At 33.9% G+C, this 25,088-nt stretch overlaps 1 protein-coding gene and 2 pseudogenes across 1 annotated transcript; all 3 read right to left on the bottom strand.

Moving 5' to 3' along the window:
* Positions 1-2,381: 2,381 nt before the first annotated feature.
* LOC131659515 (hypothetical protein At1g04090-like) lies at positions 2,382-3,416 on the bottom strand. The gene has a single exon (XM_058928698.1). The coding sequence runs from the start codon at positions 3,414-3,416 to the stop codon at positions 2,382-2,384; it is 1,035 nt and encodes a 344-aa protein (XP_058784681.1).
* A 3,690-nt stretch (positions 3,417-7,106) lies between these two features.
* On the bottom strand, positions 7,107-8,399 carry LOC131657004 (uncharacterized; annotated as a pseudogene).
* A 520-nt stretch (positions 8,400-8,919) lies between these two features.
* On the bottom strand, positions 8,920-10,143 carry LOC131657005 (glutathione S-transferase T3-like; annotated as a pseudogene).
* Between the last annotated feature and the right edge of the window lie 14,945 nt (positions 10,144-25,088).

A 25,088-nucleotide genomic window follows, 5' to 3' on the forward strand; every position in this document is an offset into this window, starting at 1 on the left:
GATATCTGGTTGAATAATGTTGATGATGAGCATGTTATGGTTGATACATGCATTTCATAATCATGTTGTGGGCTGTATCCCTTATGGTGGTGGGACAGCGGTAGCTAATTCCCATTGTGTGGAATTGGTGAGAGAAGTAGCCGAATCTTTATGGTGGTGGATCGGTGAGATGGGTTATCCCATGTTTGGTACCACATGCATTTAGTTGCATTGCATTAGGTTGTTGTGTATAATTGTAACATGAATGGAAGTTGTCCAATGTTATGATTTGTGTGTATTTTGGTATGAATGTTGCTATATTATCTGAATATAATTGATTTGGGTGAATAATGTATGGATGAAGTTGTATTGTTTATATACCTATAACATTTGTTAATGCGAATGAAACTCACCCTTACTGTTGTTATTTTTCAGATTGAGGAGTAGCTTGTGTACTTGGTGAGGATTAGCTCGTCAAGTAGTTCTTTAGAGTCGGTTGGGTCAGTGTCATGCTCTGGTCGTGTAACACCGGGAACGTTATTTTAGGATTGGCTGATAAACTTCTGTTTTGTTTATGGTTTATGGTTGAATTATGAGTCTTCGACTCCAGATGTTTGATTATTCAGTTGTTAAGAATATTCCGCTGTGTTAACATGCTACCTGAATAATTTTTGGTTTATCGTTCCTTTATGGCATGACATGAATATTGTTTATTTTGTTGGCGTTGTAATACTCTTCTTCATGTTTTACTCTGATTTTAATGTTAATTTCCGCGGGGTTTAGAAGGGTGTTACAAATCCAGCGGGTTTGACATAAGTAATAATTAAAATGAGATCAAAGTTTAGGGTTACCGACTATTCAAGCTTTGGCGGTTGGCAAACCCTGAAAAGATGGGAAAATAAATAAAACGTAGATGAGTGCATTATCAACTCAAAAGTCAGATATGGTTAACCCTAATCAATAAAAAATTAATGATAAAAGAAGAAGGGTAAAAACACTTAGCTTCGATTGATGAAGGTTGATGGGCAAAGGTTTGCCTCGAGCATTTAAGCATTGTCCCTGATCATTAAAGAATTGGCAAAAGAAATAAAAAAGAAGAAGTAAGTGTAGAAGGAATTCATTGACAGCGGGAATCAAACCCTGAAAATAAAAAAAAGTAAAAGAAAAATTAAATAAGAAAAAGATCAGGACTTAGCTTTTGGTTTGACGTGGCGCGTAGTCGGAAGAATCCTGGTGGTAACTCTGGATGCTCGAATCAGGTGTAGTCGACTCTTGAAGGTCCACCATAACAGTCCAATGTTCACAATGGTAGTACTCACATAAACAAAAAATGTTAATAATGAGATATATACGAGAGAAAAAACGGTAGAAATATGAACACAAGATAATCGAAGAAAGAAAAAAAATAAAGTTAATACTCGAAACAAATATTTTTGATATAAAAATCTAATATGTCTAAATTCTAATACATTATTTTTTTTGTAATTTTTGATATAAAAAAGATAATTTATTTTTGTTTTTAATATTCAAGACATTACCTTATAAGAATTATTAAGTCATTTATTGACAAACAAATCATAACAAAGTATATATAACATGCATTTTAGTTTAACCATTTTTATAACATGCACTTTCTAACTATGACTAATATATCTTATATCTCCTAACTATGACTAATATATCAACAAACACACAAGAGAAATAATAACATGCAGTAGAGAAAATAAAGAAAATAAAGTGACATATCTCCCTTGGAAATAGGACCAACACGTCTCTCTTTTCTATTAAGCATAGTATAGTTTCTTTTTATTTTTTATTGACTTAAAAGTAATTAAAGACTACAAATAAAAATAAAGATTCAAAACATACAGAACCACCCGTCTTCTCTCATCCTTTTTTCTCTCACCATGAAAACTCAAAGCAGCAAAACAGTAAAACACCCCAATATGTCCAAATGCAGCTTCATCTTTCTCACAACATTTTTTTAATAAAGTATAGAAAAACTCTTTTATAGATATCAATATACCCATTAATATAAGCAACAACAAACTTAGAAAACTAAAACGAAAAGAAGCAGAGTTACCCATTGCTGTAGCGGTGGTGTTTTGGACCGATGCTTTGTGGAGGATGGCGGTCGGAGATCCGATGATAGAAAGCAATTCCTACCAAGGTTCTAAATTAGGGTTTAAACTAAGATAGGGGAAGAACAATAAAAGGAAATTAAAATAAAAGATAACTTTGATTTCTTTGATTGATTTTGCCCTCTCTCAATGAGTACATATATAGTAGTAGAATATAATAACTAAAGGCCCATTAACTAATTAAAGCCCAAAGTGTCCTAAGAATATTCTAGAAACATAATAATTCTTAATATATCAAAACTACTCAAAATTCTTATTTAACTAATAATTAAGCTCTCTATCATTACTCACCCCTCTAAGATCAACCTTGTCCTCAAGGTTGAAAAAATAAAATAATGTTGGAATATCAACTTTTCCATGATGAAGGTAACTAGCATGTCCCTTTTTTTTTAACGAGTACACAGTAGCTTTATCGCCATCAATATACTCTAATTCATGTGCATCAACCCATTTACCAACACTGTGCTGTGAGAAATATTTACTCCAAAGCTCACCACTGAAATTGCATATTCTAAATGTGAAATGCTCCCAATCACCTACATGGGAACCAACTTTGCTTAAAACCATGTTTTTAATTCCATTTTCCATAGTAGATGGTCCGTTGAAAAGACAGAAAATCCATATAACAATGTCATTGAATGTTCCGCTAATTGTTGGCTTCTCGTGAACATAAAGCTTAGCACTTTCCAAGTCCTCTTCTTTGATAAACTCTCTTCTAATATCATCATACGACAACTCTATCCAAAATTCTATATCATTTATTCCTCTGCTTGGCAAATTTGATCCACCTTCATCAATAACCTTGTCTTTAGACAAGCCCTTTTGATACAAACTGGCTCCATTGCTCAAAAGCCAATCAATAGAAGAAGGCAGGTAAACTTCCTCAGGATTAAAGGAAATAGTAGGACCATAGAGTTCTATAAGCGCATGAATTCGGTCAATCTGTGGCATTTTCGGCAGTGTTTGGTTCAAATAATTCAAGCACATAACAGGTAACTCTTCTCTCCTGTTCCAACAACAATTACTGTAGGAAAAAATCCCTCCTGAAACTCCTGTCCCTAACATGTTGCAGTTACAAGGTCTCAAGTTCTCAACCCAAAATGGAAACCCGGGAATGAAAGATCTAGTATCAAGTAATGTGTGGTAAGTTTCACTTGTATCGGTTAGGCCAACACGAACGCAACTAATTTCATCTACACTGGGCTTGTCATGGCTGTTAGTAACTAAGTACCCAAGAGCCTTATAACCTTCAAGAGGATGAGGTAGCCAAAAGTAAGCAGCAGAATCAACAAGCATATCAATTTTTTTTCTTTCTGACTTAGTACACCATACTAAAGTATAATCAAGAGGGTTCTTTAAAGCGGGTGACTGTTGTTGTTGCAAATGTTATATGAGGAATGCTCGACTTGTTTAGAAACCCGTACAAAATCCCATAAAGGCTTGTTGCTCGGTTGACAATAGGGACCAAGGATATGAAACCCATATGGTATTCTCACAGGTTTATAGAATGCAACAACTTTACTTGGCTCCATCATCATATTACTGCTCCAAACAAACTCAAACTCAGTGATCTTGCATACTTCAATTTCACCAAGGTTCACAATTCCGGAAGAAAAATTCTCTTGTGCAGCAACACTTTGATCTGGTGGTTTCGGCGGCGGCACAGATGAAATCTTCGACGCTTGAGGTTCAGTAGCATCAGACCCAATTATTGGAGCATTCTGGGTTTCAAAACTGCTCACAGGGGGAGGTATATTGGCCGTAGAAACACTAGTAAGGAGCTGCTGAAATATATATGCCTGCTTCACATTCCGACGATCACATACATTCGTCATAACATGAACAACCGCTGCAGCATACTCGTCTAAAACATGAGCAATAAATATATCAGAATCAGCAGACTTTGAACCCTCATAATCTATTTCCAAACTACCCCCAGTATAAAAAACTTTCATCTGGGCATCGAAACGAAGCAATTCACAATAGATCTGTGAAGCTTCTCCAACACCAGCAGCAAGTAACTTAGTTGTGGGAATTTGAGAACCAATATGAAAATGCAACAATTGGAGAGAATCAAGCATAGCTAACTGCCCAAGCTTCTTTGCCATAAACAAAATCTGAATTGTTGTTAAAACAATTTTACCTATATCACCAGAAATTGCAAGCCAAGAATCATGTTGAATTCCACTAATATCAACTTCTAAATTCCCGTAAACCGAAACAGGAACCACTTTACTCTCATCTAAAAGCTCAGCCAAAGTCATCCGAAACCTAGGTTCAACTATTCTAGCTTTCTTACTCTTCACTGAACTATCAAAATCTAAATCAGAGAAAGAATCAGAATTAGAACCTAATAAATCTCCCAGAGTTTCATCAGAATTCACTACAAGTCCCTTGAGTTGCTCAATTTCTTCAGCATCGTCGACTTCATATGGTTGAAGCTCTGCGTGAATGACGTCGGCAATATCCTCTTTGGCGGAATTAGGTTTGAGAAGACCTTGTATAACGAACTCTTTGCGTTTGAGAGCAATTGCTTTGTCTATTTCACCAAAAAAATCCGCTTGAGAGGATTCAATAGATGAAGCTTCGTCAGAAACGTCATCGACATCTTCGATTACGGCGAGGTAAGTGGCTTGGTTGTTTTTAAAATCCTCTTCATCATCTGGTACAAGGAGAGAGTTCTCAGTATTTGTAGTCTTAAAATCTAACCTACTGTCCAGGAGATGGGCGATGTTTACGTTTTCGGGGTCGTCGTATAGGTGAACATCGGTGCCAATCCGGGATACCGCCGTTGATGCTTTGAAATGAGGAGCGAATGTTTGATATCTATTTTGTTTTTATTTTTATTGAAGGGGAATTCGAGAAAGGCGGTGGGTGTAGGGGTAAACCACTGAGTTGGAGGATGGGGTTTGGGATTTTGGGAGAGGGTTTCGCCAATTCTTGTTGTATAGTGGGCTGTCGGAAATGGGATTTGGAGGAAGAGATGAAGGTATTGGTGTGGGTGTGGGGGTGGCTACCGAAAAAGTTGAATTGGCTTTAAGTTTGATGTTTGTTGATTTGGATTTTGTGAGAAAAGTTTGTGAATTTTTTTTTGAGTTTTTCTTGAAAGAGCAATGAGACACTTGTAAATGTTTTTCAAAATTTGTTCTAATTGTGTTTGAGGTTTTCCTAGGTTGTGGATGGTGATGATAATTATTGTAGTAACATGAATAATGAGATAATGAATATGAATTAGATGGAAATGGAGGAGTATACCCATGATTAAAATACAAATATGGGGTTGTAATATGTGGATTTGTGGAATAAGATGAGAAAATTTCCCATGGAAAAGATGGAAATGAAGATGTGGTAGGAGATGTAAAAGAATGGTTTGTGGAATAGGTAGGAGGAATACACCATGGATGATATGAAGGTGTATGATAAGAGTAATCCATGGGAGGATTTGAGTACATGATGAAAGCACCAATTGATAGAAAGCAATTCCTACCAAGGTTCTAAATTAGGGTTTAAACTAAGATAGGGGAAGAACAATAAAAGGAAATTAAAATAAAAGATAACTTTGATTTCTTTGATTGATTTTGCCCTCTCTCAATGAGTACATATATAGTAGTAGAATATAATAACTAAAGGCCCATTAACTAATTAAAGCCCAAAGTGTCCTAAGAATATTCTAGAAACATAATAATTCTTAATATATCAAAACTACTCAAAATTCTTATTTAACTAATAATTAAACTCTCTATCATCCGAGGACCACTGTTGTGGTGCGGTTGTTCTGGCTGTGAGTGTACGACCGCGTGGTCGTCGTAGGCGCGGCCAAAAGGATGGCGCGGTGGTTCCGCGTTGGATTCACGTTGTGACATCACCGGACGAAGGGGTGTTTCACGGCGGTTTGCCGGTGTACACGCGGAGGGTGGTGGCTACCGACTGGAAGGAGCTGTTCGTGAGTGGATCGGTTCGACTCGACGAAGATGATGATGTCCGAGAACGGAGTTATTTCCGGTTGCAATTTCGGATCCGTGCGATTAGCTTTTCTTTCTGTAAAACAACAACAACAATAACAAGATTACTCAAGCAATTGAATTAATTAATGTTATTTATATCTGCAATTCTTGTCAGGATAATTCTAATTTGCAGGTGTCTTGAGAGTCCAAGGATGAATCGCGAGTAAATTCACTGGGGAGTCGTGCTTCATGTGGCGGTTGGAAGGACTGTGGCTTCGCGGAGTTCATCACGGCTTCTGTTTGCAGCGGTGCGGCTTGATGAGTGCGTGTGGTTCTCCGCGGTGGCTGAGTTGTTCCGTCCAGGTGGTGTCGGCCGAGTCTTATTATAGTTGTTGTAGTTTTAGTGATTGAATCTTGATTGGTTTTGGTTATATTTCTTGTGAATTGTTTGAAGGAAGGATATGGTGTTTGTAGTTACTGTAAAATAAAGAACAAGCAACCAAAAGGATGATGGCAATCGGTAATGGGTAGCGAGAATATGTTAGTGTAAAAGTTGGTTTAGATGGATTTGATGATGAGAAAACAAGGATGAAGGTTAGAGCACCCACATCCATTATCACACTTTCACATTTTCTAAGCAACTCAACTACATCTTTTAAATATCCATACAACCCATCAAAAACATTAAAATGGGTCCCACCAAATCTTACCATCTTACCATATATGTCTCTTTTATATTATAAAAAAAATATATAATTGAAACAATTTAATTCAAATATATTAAATTATATTTAAAAATTATACATTTAAAATAAATAAAGGTTATATATATATATATATATATATATATATATATATATATATATATATATATATATATATATATTAAAAATACAATACATGACACAAATAATTTACTAAAAAATACATAAGAAAACATAAACTTTAAAATAAATTACTTAAAAAATACATTAAAAAAACATAAACATTAAAATAAATTACTAGCATAAAATACAAGAAAATGATATATTTAAAATATTTTTTAATTGTTACTATTCTCCTGCCCGTAACGTTGCCATATATGTTCTATCAAATCTTGTTGAAGGTGTCGATGAATTTGTCTATCACGAACATCAAATCTTCTACGCAGGAACTCTTGAAAATCAATATTAGAATCATTCGGCAATGTTGTTGCGTCATAGCTTAAATGATCATAAGAAAAATCAAAATTTCCACCATATGTGGAACGTTCATCTTCAACAATCATGTTGTGTAATATTATGCATGTATTCATTATGCGCTGGAGTGTGTCTAAGTGCCACGATCGTGCTGGGTTACGTATGATCGCAAATCGGGATTGGAGAACTCCAAATGCTCGTTCAATATCCTTTCTTGCCGCTTCTTGATGTTGGGAAAACAATTTTCTCTTATCCCCTTGTGGCATCGGGATGCTTTTCACAAACGTGGCCCACTCAGGATAAATACCATCTGATAGATAATAACCCTTGTTGTATTCAGTACGATTGATTGTATAGTGAACCTGAGGAGATCGTCCTTGCAAAACATCGTTGAAGACATTGGATTGGTTCAACACATTAATATCGTTGTTTGAACCCGCTACCCCAAAGAATGCATGCCAAATCCACAAGTCTTGTGAAGCCACTGCTTCAAGCATAACAGTTGGTTTCCCATGATCGCCTCGAACATACTGCCCTTTCAATGCAACTGGACAATTTTTTCATTCCCAATGCATACAATCAATGCTCCCTAACATACGTGGAAATCCTCGTGCCTCTCCCATTCGCATTAGGCGTTCAATGTCTTCAGCGTTTGGCCTTCGTAAATATTGTGCCCCAAAGATGTTGATCACTCCTCTTGTAAACTTATCAACACATTTTAGTGTTGTGGTTTCACCAATTCTCAAATAATCATCCACACTATCAGCAGATGTTCCATATGCCAACATACGGATAACAGCAGTGCATTTCTGTAATGGTGAAAGACTTGACCTACCAGTTGCATCAACCATCATTCAAAAATACTCATCGTGTTGACCCAGAGCTTCAACAATACGAAGGAACACATGTTTATGCATTCGGTACCTTCGACGAAATTGCTCATTCGTGTATACTGGAGTTTGTGAAAAATAATCATTGAACAATCGATTATGTCCCTCTTCACGATTCCTCTCTATATTCCTTCTTTGACGTCTAGGCCTTTTAGAGCTCGAGGCTTCTTCTTCTTCCATAAACAACCTCACAAGTTCTTCATCCATATCATCATTCATATAATCCATGAACATTTTTGCGATATGGGAAGGATTGGAAGGATCCATGTTAAAAGAAGTTTGATATTGAGTGGAAGTTGATAACAAATTGTAGAGAATGAAAAAGGTTGAGAAATACAATGAAGTTTAATGTTCAAGTTAATACTATTTATAAGACTAGTTTGTAACGGCTAGTTTGACTTTGAATAACGGCTAGTTTGAATAACGGCTAGTTTGACTAACGGCTAGTTTGAATAACGGCTAGTTTGACTAACGACTAGTTTGAATAATGGCTAGTTTGACTAACGGCTAGTTTGAATAATAAAAATTTAAAAATACATAATCATACTAATTAAGTACATATCAATTAAGTTCAAAATACATAATCATACTAATTAAGCCCAAAATATATAATCATACTAATTAATTCCATATCAATTAAGTTCAAAATACATAATCATACTAATTAAGCCCAAAATATATAATCATACTAATTAATTCCATATCAATTAAGTTCAAAATACATAATCATACTAATTAAGTTCAAAATACATAATCATACTAATTAAGCCCAAAATACATAATCATACTAATTAATTCCATATTTTTCTCTAATCATGTCGCACAATATTTCATGAGCTTGTAGTTGTTTTGTATCCATATTTGATGTATCTTTTGAAAGTATTTGCAAATCATTCATCTTCAATCTTTCCTCTGCACTCTCAAGCTTTTTTCTTTCTATCTCAACTTTTTCACCCTCAATACGTGCATAGTCTCGTGCAAACGTTGACATCAAATCAAAATTTTTTTTGAAGTCATCTTTCAAAGAATCATATTTGACATTGGGAGTAGTAGACTTTTCCACAAACTTTTCCTTCTCCTTCCTTTTGGCTGCCTTTTGACCGATTGGTCTACGAGCCAAAGTAGGTGATGGTGGATTGTATTCGCTACTCGTTGGTGTCGGTGGATTAGAAGATGAATAATATGCTCCTGAAGCTGAATTCTTTGTTCTTTTTGTAGAAGCTTCCAATGAACCTGCGAGCCATTTAGGTTCATCTTTCAATAATCTCCATGCAGCCTCAAAAATAAACTTTTCACCTTCATCTTGGAAATAAATTTTATATGCAGCTTGCATGATATTGCTCTCGGAGCTCCCACTTTGTTGTGTAGACACGGCTTGTTTGTAGCATCCAACAAACTTTTGAACAGATGGATTAATTTTGTGCCATCAACCTTTAAGTGCCATTGGTTTCCTCTCTTTGTAATTGGCGTCACGATGCTTGTTGTAAGCTTCGCCAATCCTGTTCCAAAAACTATCTCCTTTTTGATCAACCCCAACAATTGAATCCTTTGAAACGTTGAGCCATGATTGAACGAGAACTTCATCCTCTTTTTTTTGGAACCTTTGTTTAGGCGTTTTTGCAACCGGTGCAGATACAACTTCTTCACCAAGGTTAATAGTTTCTACGCTATCTTGAGTGCAAAATTGTTGTGTTTCGTGTTCTTGATCATTTGATTGCATGCCACTACTACCTATTTGAGCCACATGAGGAATATTGGGGTTAGTTGGTTGAGATGTAAATTGTTGATATTGATATGGATAAGGTGGTGTATGATATGAGTAATTTCCAAAGTGTGGATTATTTGGTGAATTTGGGATAAAATGAGAGTTTTGAAAATTTGGGTTATGGTGTGAATTTGAGATAAGAGGTATATTTGTGATGCATGAGTTACTTTGTTGATTTGGAATAGAAGGAGGAATGCCACCATTTTGCATAAAATTAGACCAAGAGTTGTGTTGATTGGGATCCATTAACAAATGAAGGTGCAAGAAAAAAATTAAAATGATATAAAATAAATAGTTGAAAATTAAACTAGTTGTGAATCCAAATTGTAATAAAATGAGTGACTATTTATTGTGTTAAAAATTATTACCGTTATAAAAATATTACCGTTGCATTGTTATATATTCAAATACTCCAAGATTTCAATTTGAAACTAATCCATAGTGGCCTCTTTTTATTTCAAGCTGATGCATTAATAACATTACCATTAGCTTTTTCACAGGTGGCACTAAATATAAGTTAAAGAGCGTTGTTTAATATGGGAGCGTGTTTACATGTAGAAACGTTTACTTTCACAATTATCCAAGCATTTATAAAAAATATTCTTAAAAACTGTGTAGACAATCAATTTGATCAATTAGGTTAATTGAAAAGGAAAATAAATTAATTTGATCAATCAAGACAATCAAAAAAATTCATAATTCAATTAAATTGATTTTGATTTGTGTGACTATTTTAATCAATCAAATTAAACTATTTTTAAAAACTATAAGAGGTGAACAAAAATCTTTTCAAATCTTATTTTTGTGATTTTTTGTTTATTTTTTTGAATATAAAGAAATTTTTTTTTTTAAAAATAATAAATAAATAAATACGAAAATAATATTTAAATATTAAAAAAACATTTTTTTTTTGAATAAAAAGTGAAATAAAGTTAGAAATAAATTCAAGAAGGAAAAATGTTAGCAATGGGATTCAAACACGGGATCTCGCTCTATTGTACCTTTTACGCTTAAATTCTTACCAACTGTGCCAATTTATTTATTCGAAATAAGATGGAATTCATAAATATATGACGGCAAATTTTGGGGTATGACAATGGCGTTCGCCATGAAGGTGTGGCAGTCTCCACACTCCAAAACATGCTGCAGCTGAATTGAGCTTGGTCAAGTCTTCCCACTCCCTCAATTTTCTCCTATTTTGTAGCACAGGAATTCAACAACTTTCACCACCCTTTTAGGTTTTATTTTTCATTATAAATAGGACTTAGTTCTTCACTTTTTGGCCATCCAACCTTAGCACAACTCTAGAAAAAAATTAACAATTAAAAGTTATAACTCATCACATCGAGGGTTTATAACACTCTTGAAACTTTTGTTGCTGTGAAGATTGGAGCACTTTTATTTGAAGCATTTATTTTACCATTATACATTCAGCCGAAGTTATTTTCAAGTTATTACAGTTGTACTATATTAAAGTCTCTACGGATCAGGTTCTTTATTTAATTACATTATCTTTATTTTATCGCCTTTTATTTAATTGAATATTCATCTTCTACCTTTCTTTTAATTATTTTAAGTTTACTATATTTTATCGCATAATCGGATCAACCGCCTTAGTTTATGTTATAATTTTGTCCAGCTAAATTTATAAGTGTTGGAATGTGAGGATTGTCGATTCTATGGTACTCTAAATGGTTTTTTAATTAAGAAACTCTATTAAGTTGTTTTGGTTTTAGCTTTAGATAAACACCATAACAATAAAAATGATAGATTAACTTTTAGGTCTAAATGGGTTCGACACTCTTTATATCACACTAATATAATATGTATACTTGCAGAAAGCACCGATCAAGTTTTTGGCGCCTTTGCCTAGAACCAATTACATCAAATATCTTATCCCTATTGTTACACCGTCTAGACTAAGGCACGCCACTAGATGAATTACCCAAATTTTTCCTACAATTGCCACAATAGATATTTCTGGGGACCACAATATTCCTATAAATCAAACCTCGAAATGTTAGTAGAGAACTTTGTCAATACGCAAACCCTCTCAAGGCTAGAATATTTAATGCAGAGGTTTGTGGCCAAATAAACCATTCAAAATAAGGAATTTAGAAACCAAATTCTTCACTTCAATGAAACCCTTAGGAAACTAAACACTGTAGTTGAGTCTCTAGTAACTAGCAACCAAGAACTAGAGACAAAAATATCAATGCTTGTATAGACACCTTTAAGACCTCTTTCTGAGAGGAATGAAGATGTTAGGACAACAAGTCGTGAAAACCAATAAAAAAATCTAAGGGAGTAAATGATATGATCAAAGAAAAATGCACTAAAAAAGAAATTAAAAATCTTTTTCCACCAAATTCCTTAGAAACCAAGATAGTTTCACAGTCAAAACGGTACAAGGTCCCACATTGAAGGGAAAATTTGCAAAACATAGAACTAGAGATATCATGAAACTTGAGAATCCAATGTCTAAGATAGAACAAATGATGAATATTTATGGAATATATTTTAGCCAAGTAAAACAATCTAGAATTATGAATTTTTTTCCATGTATAAGTAAATAAAATCAAACATTATATATTATTAAAATAAACTAAGTTTTTAGAGCTAATAATATAAAATTTTACATATTAAAGTATTGACTTCAAATGTTTTAATATCAAATATTAATTTTTTTGGTAGTGAGACAATTTATTAAAAATTATTTATTTATTATAATAAAATTAGGATATTAGATTGGACAAATGTAATGATTTGGTGTGAAGAATAAAACAGTGATAAAAATTCAAAATTTTAATAGGTTTCTAATATAATGCCACATTAGATTAAGATTTCTAATATGATGTCATATTAGATTTAGGATTAGAGTTGAGTCCAGATTGTCATCATGACAACCTTGGATTTATATTAAGTAGATAAGGGCAAATTGATCTTATGTCAAGGCTTTAATTCCCCAACTTATGGTTACTTTGTTGTCCTCTCTGTGAACAGTCTTTTTGGGCCACATAATGCTCATTGCTGCAACCAAAATTCCCTTACAAGTGAATTTCACATCGCTTAAATTTTGACTTTATAATTTATACTACTAGAAATATCCTTTTTGATCCCTTATGTTAACCTCGGGGTTCATTTTGGTCCCTTAACTTCAAAAAGTGTCTTATTGGTCCCTTAACTTCAAAAAGTGTCATATTGGTCCCTTAACTTCAAAAAGTGTCATATTGGTCCCTTAACTCTTCAAAAGAAGTCATTTAAGTCCTTTTTATCATATTAGCGACTGATTTAGCAACCGATTTTTTCAATTTTTTCGTTGCTAATGTGACAAAAAGGACTAAAATGACACCTTTTGAAGAGTTAAGGGATCAATATAACACTTTTTGAAGTTATGAGACCAAAGTGAACTTCGAGGTTAACATAAGGGACCAAAAAAAATATTTTGCCTTTATACCAGTAGAAATATTCTATTTTTTGGAGAATTTTTTGCCGAAATAAATTCGCAAATATACATGTCGATTTTGCCGCAAGTCACCGCAAAAATCATATCAACGTCTTATAACTTTAATGTTGAAACCTAATAGTGGCATAAAATTTCAATAATGAACTTTAAACTTCTTACATTTTTATGTTGAAGTTACTCCAGTGTCGTTCCCTATGTGAAGAGATATAAGTGTTATTTTTATAATTTGAACGGATATAAACCATTGTTTCATATGACGTTGAAAACATAATGGTCCACCATTGAGAATTAAACATTGTCTCTCATTTCTGTTATAATTAGAGTTGGATATGACAAACTATATGTGAGTTTATATAACATTGTTATTGTACAAAATATTCTTCTAAAACATTCTGGTTATTAGCATCATGTTATTATTTTTAATCATCACAATGATCACAATCCTTAAATCACTTGAATTTAACTATGTACACTTTGCCCAAATTTTAGGAATTGGACTTCCTACCATCTTTGCACAATTGGATCACTTGTCTCAACATATCATTCAATTGGAATGTGATATCTATCCATTGATTTGCATATCAAAATTCACAATACATTTGAAGTGATCTAATAATTTGTAATACGTATGATATCATAGACAACTATGACTCAATCATGCAAAAATGGTGGTTGGTGAAATGTAGTAGTTCGAGATTATTTCTCAGATTTTGTATGAGTATCGTTAGACTTTGATAAGTTGGAATTACCCTCTGTATGAAAGAGTTAAATACAATGTTGATGACTTTATTAAATAATTGGAGGACCATATAATAACTTAGGGGAATGTTCTGTGTTCGTTCATGGTTTGGACATGCCCAATTCTCATGAATGAATTTTGAGTGTATTTGCTTTTAATTGGAGCATAAGAGACATGTTATTTAAGGACTTCAATAGAGAGTGATTAGAAGAGTCTTTTATGTCACCAATTTTTAATTAAATTTTTTCTCTTTAAATTTTATGTAGATAAATTTTTTTTTTGAAATTTATAAATGAAATTCATATTAAATTATTTTAAAATTATGAAAAAAATATAATTTATTAATTAAACTATTATAATATAAATTTAAAATTTTCAACTTCTTAATAATTAATTTAAAATTATTTTCTATTGCATGAACGAGTCATGGAGATTAAAAAAACTTATGAATAAATATACAAATATTATGCATTGCATAAACACCTTCAACACAATAATTATAATCACAATGATTTTTTTCTTTGTTTTGGAGTTCTTTATCCACCACTAAACCTACTTATTTGATTGCATATGCTTCTTAATATAATTCAAACAATAGAACACGAGATGGATTATTGAATAAATTAGAAAGAATAATTCATAACTAAACCTGGAGTGTTATTCATCATAATTTTAATTGGATACAAAAACCAAATGAGAATAAAATAATTTTGATTTTTTTTTAATTAAAATTAAAAAATCGTAGTTCAATTAAAAAACATAAATATTATTAAGTTGAATATCATCATTTAAAACCTCATAACGTGTGTGAATGAGTTAGAGTAATTAATGTTATTTGGTTTTAAAAGAATTTTTTTTACATTAATTATGATATTTTCATTTCGATTATTGATAAATATTATAGTAATTTTTATATATTTTTAAATATTTAACTAATAATTAACTATTTAAAATATGTATATTATTAGGTTAAAATTCATTTTATATATATATATATATATATATATATATATATATATATATATATATATATATATATATATATATATATATATATATATTTGTATTTTTAAAGTGTTGTCTAACGTTATTTAATAACAAAATAACATAAGTGTTTCATAAAATACTTGCTTTTTTATTTCACTTAAATTGATATTGTAAATAAAATATATTAAATGAATACAAATATTTATATTAAAATTATAATATATGATTATTTGGTGATTTACGGCGGGTGCTTAGATGCGAAATTTATTTTTTATTTTTATTAACATTAATTAACAATATTCATTAATAATGTTCAAATTTATCACGAGTATATAAATTTCAAATGACCAGCTTTTATTACTTTTTCTTATGTTTAATCTCTTAAGTTAAATGCAGATGATCAACCTTTTTTTTATTTAGGTATTGGTCTTAATTTAAAACAAATCTCATCATTGGTCCATTCAATAAGTGACTAATTAATTTTATAATTGTCGATATAATATAAAAAAATTCAAAAAAATATGTCATAATTTATTTTTAATTTAATATAAAAAGGTAAAAAGATCCAGCAAAAAAAATTAAAATATAATAGTATTAATATAAATAAATTTTTTTGACAAATTATTATTATATATATATATATATATATATATATATATATATATATATATATATATATATATATATATATATATATATATATATATATTTAAAAAAACTAATTAAAATAAATAAAACTTAATATTTTGTGTAGTCCACTATTATAAGAATAATAAGTGAGATAAATATATTTGATACGTTTTATATTAAAAATATTATTGTTAACAAAAAAATTAGTAAATTTAGGGTATCATTTTCATAGAGATGAAGTGAACAAAGAAAAACTTAAGTTTGAATATTGCAAATCAGACTTACAACTTGTTGATATAGTCACCAAGTCAAGATATTAAACTGCAAATCAGACTTACAACTTGCTGATATACTCACCAAGATATTAAAGAAAGAAGGTTTGAAGAGTAGAAAGAAGGTTTGAAGAGTTGAATGAGAAGATTAAATAAAATGAAATAGGAGGAAAGTTGAATATGTAATTTATGTTGTACAAAATTTATTTTAATATAAATTAGTGCGTGATAGAGTAAGATATGCTTAAAAATTTAGTGGCGGAAAATCAGTAACATATGCTTAAAGATTTAGTGGCGAAAAATCATTATCAGTAAAAGGAGGTTCCGAAGTAGGAGGTGTTGGACATTCCTTAGGACATGGAAGTAATTGGAACTTGTTTAGACACTATCCTTCACGTGGCACCTAATTATTTCATTTCCATCTTAGGATAGGCGGACTCTTGCTTCAATTAATTTGTGGTCTCGGTAGAAGTCATCTATTGTAATATCTTTACAAATTTACAAATTCCATAAGCCTTTATAGTGTCAATTAATAAGTGTCTGGTCCAATATTTGGTCTCTTGCCAATTAGAATATTGGACTCTCGATTATCAACAATGGATGCCACACGGACTGTGCGCATATCCTTATCTTTGATAGATAGATTATGTTAAGTTGGCTATCCATTAAATTTTTATGAGTTTGTTGTTTTTGTTAGATTATGTTAAGTTGGCTATCCATTAAATTGATACGAGTTTCTTGTTTTAGTTAAGTTAGTTAGGATCCACAAAGAAATTTAGTGAACACATATAAATACATGACAAGTATGCAGAAATTCTTTTATTTTCTCTTCCAATTGAATAAAGATTCACATTATTTCATCAAATCACATACATTTTATTCCTTTTTTATACACAAAATTCTTCATCTTGTTCTAACATTATTTTTTCTCTTGTTATATATCACTACTGTGGAAAAGGCTTACAACAACAGTTGGTGATGACACGTAATTACACCATTTATTTGACTCGATTTGTGGATATTTTATCGTCATTTTGTTTTACATCCCCTCTTATATGATGGTATTTGTGTATGTTTCAAGTACTTTTGCTATTTAAGAGTCATATGCGAAGAAAGGAAGTGAAACGGACAAAAAACGAAAGAAATGGAGTAGTTTGCACTTATAGCGACCACCACGGCGTTCACCATACAGGTGGTTGTTTACAGTGATTTCTAGTAAACAACCGCTAGTCCTCCAAATCAAACACTTTGATAACTTACATGATCGACTAGATTGATCCTAGGACATGTGTCTAAGTTTTTTATGATTATGCTTACAATTGAACTCATGTTTCAACACAATTACTTTTCTAAATGAATATACTAAAGTTTTACTAAAAGGCAATAAATGACAAGAATATAAAATAGAACAATTCAATTGCTGAAAGTAAATGTATGAAAATGATAAAGGTTCAACAGGAAAGTAAGAGAAATGTAAATATTACGTAAAAGACTTTGTATTGGTAAAATAAATAACTTTGAAAAGACAACAATGGTGTGTCTTATACGTACATTCTCTGCAACTCTTTTCTCTAACACTGGTACTTTGAGTATATTGAGTAATTTGTACAAAAATGAACACACTGAATCATAACATTAAGACTCCTATTTATACTAATTCGACCCTAACAGTCTTTCTCCAGTAATATGCCACATTCGATGTTTGCATGATTCTTTCGAATAATAGACCTCCACGCATCTCCACAAAGAAAAACTTCAACTTAAATTCTCCCTTGTTTACAAGCACCCAATCTTCAACGTATTGTATCAAAATGACTTCAAATTTAAATCCATCAACGAAAATAATTCTATTCAACCCTTCTGTCTTTAAGAAAATTTGGGCTTTTGTCTAAACTTGTCCAATTGAGGCCCAAAGCCCTAAAATACTCTTATTCACTTTTGACCCAGCTAATGTTGAAATTTCCAATCAACAGTGGCCATGAGTGTTTCACGTCTCAACAGTCAGAAGACCAAGTCTTACCCATTTTAAGAGCATGGCGTTCGCCATGAAGGTGTGGCAGACGCCACACACCAAAACACGCTACAGCTGAATTGAGCTTGGCCATGTCTTTCCACTCCCTCAATTTACTCATATTTTGTAGCACACGAATTCAGAAACTTCCACCACCCTTTTAGGTTTAATTTTTCATTATAAATAGGACTTAATTCTTCACTTTTTGGCCATCCAACCTTAGCACAACTGTAGGCAAAAATTACCGATTAAAAGTTATAACTCGTCACATCGAGGGGTTATAACACTCTTGAAACTTTTGTTGCTGTGAAGATTGGAGCACTTTTATCTGAAGCATTTATTTTACCATTATACATTCAGCCGAAGTTATATTCAAATTATTACAGTTGTACTAGATCAAAGTCTCTACGGAGCAGGGTCTTTATTTAATTACATTATCTTTATTTTATCGCCTTTTTATTTAATCGCATATTCATCTTCTACCTTTCTTTTAATTATTTTATGTTTACTATATTTTATTGCACAATCAAATCAACCGCCTTAATTTATGTTATAATTATGTCCATCTAAATTTATAAGTGTTGGAATGTGAGGACCTTCGATCCATTTGTAGTTTAATTCGATTTGACTGTCTTATCATTTTCATGTCATATCCACTTGTGTGTGCCATCTTGTATGGGCTTCTGTATTTATTGCTTATCATTATGCCAATTTGGAAAGGTGTATCCACTCCCATGTAGTGAAAATAATTTTATCGCTTTCTTTTTGTTTGTTTACTTTCTTAGCACTGCATATAAAAATGAATCAAACCCCTGCATTCTCGATCCATATATCAAGCCACACCCCAAGCATATAAGTCGATGTCTTTGCATCGTAGTCATCCTTTCTCGTAAACCTTAAATAATTTCATAATAAAAAACTTAAACCTCAATCCAATTTATTTTTCAAACTCTTTCACAATATAGGTTAAATTCTTTGTTCCTCCAAATCCAAGTACTCGAATTGTTGGTTATTAGGCTTAAGGTCCAATACTCGTCGTCCATGCAAAAATAACCTTTTGCAATAGACTTGGAAAGGATGATTGGGAAGATTGTATCCCCTCAATTCCCGAGTATTAGATTATTGGCCATTTAAGCTTGTGGTCTAATACTTGGATTCCATAGTTTTAAGAATTTAATAAGTGAATCTTGATTCACCACACATTAGTGTAAAAAAAACCTTTTGGGATGAAAAAGAATAATTGGAATCCTTCAACCCCCTCCATTCTCGAGTACTTCGATTGTTGATTGTCTAGGCTTATGATCAAACACTCGTTGCCCACATAAAAACAATTCAAACTCATCACTTCATTTTGCCGACATATGAAGCATCTCTTTTCCCACGCGCATATTTTTCCCACGTGCAAACCCCACTTTCAAAAATTGTCTTTCCGCCCACGTGCGATTAGAACCCTTTTTTCATAAATAAAATAATCAACACACATGTTTTAGTCACATAGAACTACGAATGCTCTGACTTTCCCATCGCGCAAGGGAATACGTAGGCACGAGATGCCATGTCTTGGCGAGCACAATAATAAAAAACCTAATACTCCTTTCTTTTCTCTTTTCTTGATTAATATGTAGAATATTGTAAACTATCACGCTAACACTCATTCACAAATCTAACTAATTGGGTCCCATCGAGTACAATGGATGTGAGGAGTGTTAATACCTTCCCCTTGCATTTCTTTTCTCTCGTGGGTTTCATTTGATATTTTCCCTTTCCTTTTTGGAATAAATAAAGATCGATGGCGACTCTGTTGTATCTCGAGTGTTTGATGCGCTCGTGGTATGATTTTTGCTGGCTGTGACACACACCTAGACCAAGAAGAGTTGGGCACCAAAGGTGAAATGATATTATGTTTTGTAGGAATTATTTGTAACTCAAAGCCTTACCTGATATTAAATAAAGTTGTGCAAATCAAAAAGTAAAATCTTTAAGAATATAGTGGCTTAAAGTATCTTATTCAAGAAAGATCAATGATGGTGGATATCAATGATAGTGATCAAAGCAATATAAATTTTTGGAAAATGATCTCACTATCTCAGATCCTCAGTGATTAGCTAATCTCATAGCAAGTTGAGTGGATATATGTCTCCATTAAACCAATCTCACATCCCACAATTTGCAAAGAAGGATGCACCAAAATGTGTTGGTGTTCCTTTTAAGGGGGTGTTTATCAAGACTTCTTCATATCTGAAGTGGTACACTATTTTAAAATTAAAATCTTAGAAAACTCCAATTAATTTTTTTAAAATAGTGGATTTAATATTTCCCATCAAAATAAAATTATTTTTCTAACCAAATAGATGAGTTTCTTTACTTTTCATAGAAAGGAGAAACAAATAGAGCTCAACATGGGTGCAAAAAAAAAGTGGCCAAAAGAAAATCCAACACAAGGCGTAAAAAGTACCAAGGACGATGACTAACGTAAGCCTGACTGGCTAGAACTTGGAGGAAACCGATTGGAGAAGTTTGGAACATATATTTTCAAATAAAATCTAAGCCAAACATAGTCTCCAAGACAATCAGATCCCTGCATTAATGATAGTCACAATATTTTGAAAAATTTGATCATCCAACTAATTGGACCAATGAGCCAATCTATTAGCACACCACTTTGGGAATGATTTTGATGACATATTGAATATACACAACCATCATTAATTACTTGCAATAATTACACTCATAAACTCTTTAGGTAGCACGTTAAAATAGGTACTCATTCTTCACTCTATTCGCCTCTCAAACTTTCTTCTCTTTTTGGATTTTTCTTGTGTGATTTTTCTCTCTCGCCACAAGTATCATCATAGGCTCCTGAAAAATACACAAGTCTAGAGATGCCCCCAAAGAGAAATATCTTCATTGATGGTTTGATAAATAGAAGGCAAGAAAAGAAGATGATGATTATCGGAAAAAAGGTGATCCATAAGAGGAGTGGAAATAGATATTCATAAGGATAACTTTGGTATAACTTTTAGTAAAATTTTGAAGGAAAATCCTACACCTATGAGGTACTATTAGGATTTAATAACTTTAAGTGCTCCATAACCCTAAACTTCTTTGTCATTAACCCCATTGAGAAAAGAAAGTTTTCATTTAAATCAACCTTCTTGAAACCAAAGGTTCACGTTCTCCATACCTTCAAACAATAATCCTTTTTCCAAGGAGCGTCAAACTTACTATGTCATCAAAATAGATGTTGTGCCCCTCTGGATTTTAACACAAGAATATCTACAAAATGGGTAGAAAGAATTTTTCACCATAGGATTCACTCTAAATAAAACTACACAACATGAATTCCCTACGGAGCAATGATCACCAAACTCCTAGGAACATTCAACGTGGATACCATGGGTGAAATCATATACTCATCCAATAACGGAATCAACAATACTGCCCTCAGAGAGATGAATGTTCTCATCAAACATGGATAACTGAAGGAAGACTCAATAGTCAAAGAAAAAGAGATAGAAGAATCGGAAGACATAAATATTAACAAAGTCTTGGAGATATGTCAAATTTATCCAAAGATATTAAAGAGATCAATAAAATAATCGTAAAGTACTATGATGCTTAAAGAATACTCTCATGGGGAGTAGGGTATACAATCTATGTAATTTAGGGATAGTTTAACCACTCCAAATATATTTCCTAGTGTTACTTCTCTTACCCTTAACTATTTATTTTCTTCTTAATTATTTTTTTCTGCAGATTTCTAAAATTGTTTTCAAAATATTTTTAAAAATAGAAAATGTTAAAGAAAGTTTTTCAGACTGCTGTTTTTCTATAACAAACGATTCACTCTCCCTATTTTGTATAGAGTCATATGTCTAACAATCACTGCGGTCAACATGGTCATATTCCTCCTTACTATTATAGTTTGTATCGGAAAAATATTCATCAAAACCAATTCTATCCATAATATAGTATAAAGTCTCACTATATTCCTATAATGGCATTTCAAGGGTAAGTATCTAGTCAACATTGCTTGGACATCTCTCAGAGTTTCATCTAAATAAGATTGATATTTTGACAACAATTGTTATAGACACATGACTAGTAAAAGAAGCTATGTGAGAAATATCAAGCCCAATTTCAAGAGATATGTTACCTTAAATCTTTGGTGAAAGTGCAAAGGGAAAAACCGTTGGTAAGGATAATTGGACTATTATGGCCTTCCATGCCTTAATGATGTTTTTTTAGTTGATGGTATTACCTCTAATCTCATTAGTATTAGACAAATTTGTGATTTGAATTTGAGTGTAAATTTTACTATAGAAGAATTCATTATAACTATGACATGTGGCCACCCTCTTCTAGCAATCAAGTTCAATCCTGTTCTGGACTAGCCCAATTGTTCCAATTTGGGCCAATCCACTCATATGCACAAAACGACCAAAGAAGAAATTTCCTAATCCATGAAGCCAGCAGGAGGAAATTTCCCCTTCAACCGGGCACGACTATTTAGTGGGTATCCCACAGCTAAGGGCTATCCTAGCACGCTGGGCATACGTCTCTGGCAACGGCTAGTTCCTTCTGCTCGGCTAGCTAGGACCTAGTCAACGGTTTCCTATATTTTGGGCCCTGGAATTACGCCTAGTCCCACAAATATAGCGTGACCCAATCCTCACCAAAGATAAAACTATAAATAGCCCTCTACCTTTATAAGGCAAGGTAATCCATACTTTGCCCAAATTTCATACTTTTTGTTGTACCTTTGTTCTCTTTCTTACTTTGGCATCGGAGTGCGTTGCAGGTACAACCCCCTTTTTCTCTCATCCATCACTAAAGATCAAGCCGTTTGTTGTTGGCCACCTGTTATGTCCTTCCCGAACAATGGAATCGTCTGTGGGAAACTCTTGCTTCTCCATTTCTCTTTCTTGTACTTTCTTTATCGCTTTCTTGCACTACCAAGAGCTCAGAAACAAAAGTTATCCCCTTTCATCCATCATGACCGGCAACAACGAGAACCTTTCTTTTCTGGACCCTAAACTAATGGGCAAAAACGATGTTGAAATCATCGTGCCTCCTCCCAACAACAACGCCACTTCTCTGCCCCGTGATGGCTTCACGGCATCTCCCTCTCTAGAGGATGCCATGAACAATAGTACATTCCATTACGGAGACACCAGAGGCAAGAATCATCAAGATCTTCTTCTTGAAAATGCGCTTCTAGTCACATAACCATCCCCATATGACCCCACCATGGCTGCCATCTTCGCAGCCCTGAACCAATCCAGCACTTTGATCCGCTAGAAGAACGATCAGATCGGGGCATTGGAACAAAAACACTGCGCCAAGACACCTCCTCGTAGACAACCACGTATCGAGCAAGATACCTTGGCTTTCAAGAAACGTCATCACTCTCCTCCTTAGAGAGATCATCCCTCTTCTGTTGCCAAGAAAAGAAAATAAGATCATCGCTCTCATCGACGCACCCCGTCACCACGATCGAAGGGACGTTCATGATCATTCTACTCTAGGCCTGGAGATCACCGTCGACACCATAGGTGAAGTTACAGCCCATCACCATCTCCCATCCGGAGCGACAAAGAGGAAGAATGCCAGGGCCTTCTGTCACAGGCAATATTGGAAACCCCCTTCCCGTCGGGTTAGAAACGCCTCCCCCGTTGGGCACATATGATTGTACGTTGGATCCAGACGAATACATCGAGAACATCAATGCTCTCCTTGATTACCAAGGAGTCCTTGGTGCAATAAAATGTCGATTGTTTCCGATCACCCTACGCAAAGGCGCGATGACATGATACAAAAGCCTCCCAGACAAATCCATCATATCTTGGAAGGGCCTTGGAAGACTATTTTCTAGGCATTTCAAGGCTTCACGCAGACATCCCAAGTGCGAAGCCTCTTTAGAGTTCATCATCCAAGGGAAAGACGAGCCATTCAGAGCATATATTAAAAGATTCAACAAGGAGGCTATTCAAGTATAAACCACGGCTGACATGAAGAAATATCTCCTGGAATGGGGCCTCCGACCTCGTTTCGATTTTGCAAAGCCGTGGGCAAAGAGACGCCCTCCACGCTAGATGCTTTCTTCCTCAAGGCACAAGCATATATCTAGTACAAAGAGAAAGAGGCCGCCCACGTGGCCCGAGATTCCCAACATGAGGAGAATACTAAGAGCGCCCGATATGGAGAAGGTTCTCGCAGGGGAACAAATAAAAAGAAAGAGGATAAGACCCGAGACACTAGGGACTACAAATGGCCCGCCAGAAAATTCCGAGATTATACCCCTCTGAATGCATCTCGAGAACGCATCCTAACCGAATGTGCAAATTTCGAGTTCCAGACAGCCAAGGTCCGTTTCCCGAAGCAACTGCCTTCCCGGCCCAACGTGGATAAATCAAAATATTGTAGATTCCACAAAGGCCATGGGCACAATACTGAGGATGGAATCCATTTGAAAGACGCAATCGAAATACTTATCAAGGAGGGGCACCTCAAACAATAGTCTAAAAAGCAAGAGACGTCATAGGAAACAAAGACGGTGTTTGAGGAAAGGCTCCCTGTGGAGGACACAACTGCCCTACAAGTTGCCATGAGCATCACCCGACCAGAAGATTTCTACATTCTCGATTGGGCCAGCACCCCTACGTTCTTTTCCTCCCATAGCTCTTGGGAGTCATTCCTGTCCATAATGGTTATATCTGGAGGGGGTTTTAGCAAGCTCACGGTGGGCTCGGTAAAACGCAAATTCGAAGAGCTCATATTGGCCAGCTCGAGCAAGACAACTACGCTCGAACTCACCAAAGGAAGTTCCGCACCCATTGCATTTTACGAAGAAGAGCTCCCTGGTGGCGCCCCCAATTCTACTATTCCACTGCTCATCCATGTCAGGATGGCCAACTTCGATGTGCGACGCATCCTGGTCGATCAGGGAAGTTTCGTCGACATCGTGTATTCCCAACTATTCACCACTCTACAATTGGATGAGATCCATCTCACCTCGTATGTAGGATCAGATCTGTAAGGGTTCAACGCCCTGGTCACTAAACCATGGGGTTTCGTAGAGCTGAT

This window comes from Vicia villosa, linkage group LG3 (genome assembly GCF_029867415.1).
Source record: "Vicia villosa cultivar HV-30 ecotype Madison, WI linkage group LG3, Vvil1.0, whole genome shotgun sequence".
Lineage (NCBI taxonomy): Eukaryota > Viridiplantae > Streptophyta > Magnoliopsida > Fabales > Fabaceae > Vicia > Vicia villosa.

What these genes read in the sequence shown, in the direction of transcription:
- LOC131659515 (XM_058928698.1), bottom strand. Translation starts at nt 3,416, where the DNA reads ATGCTTGTTGATTCTGCTGCTTACTTTTGGCTACCTCATCCTCTTGAA.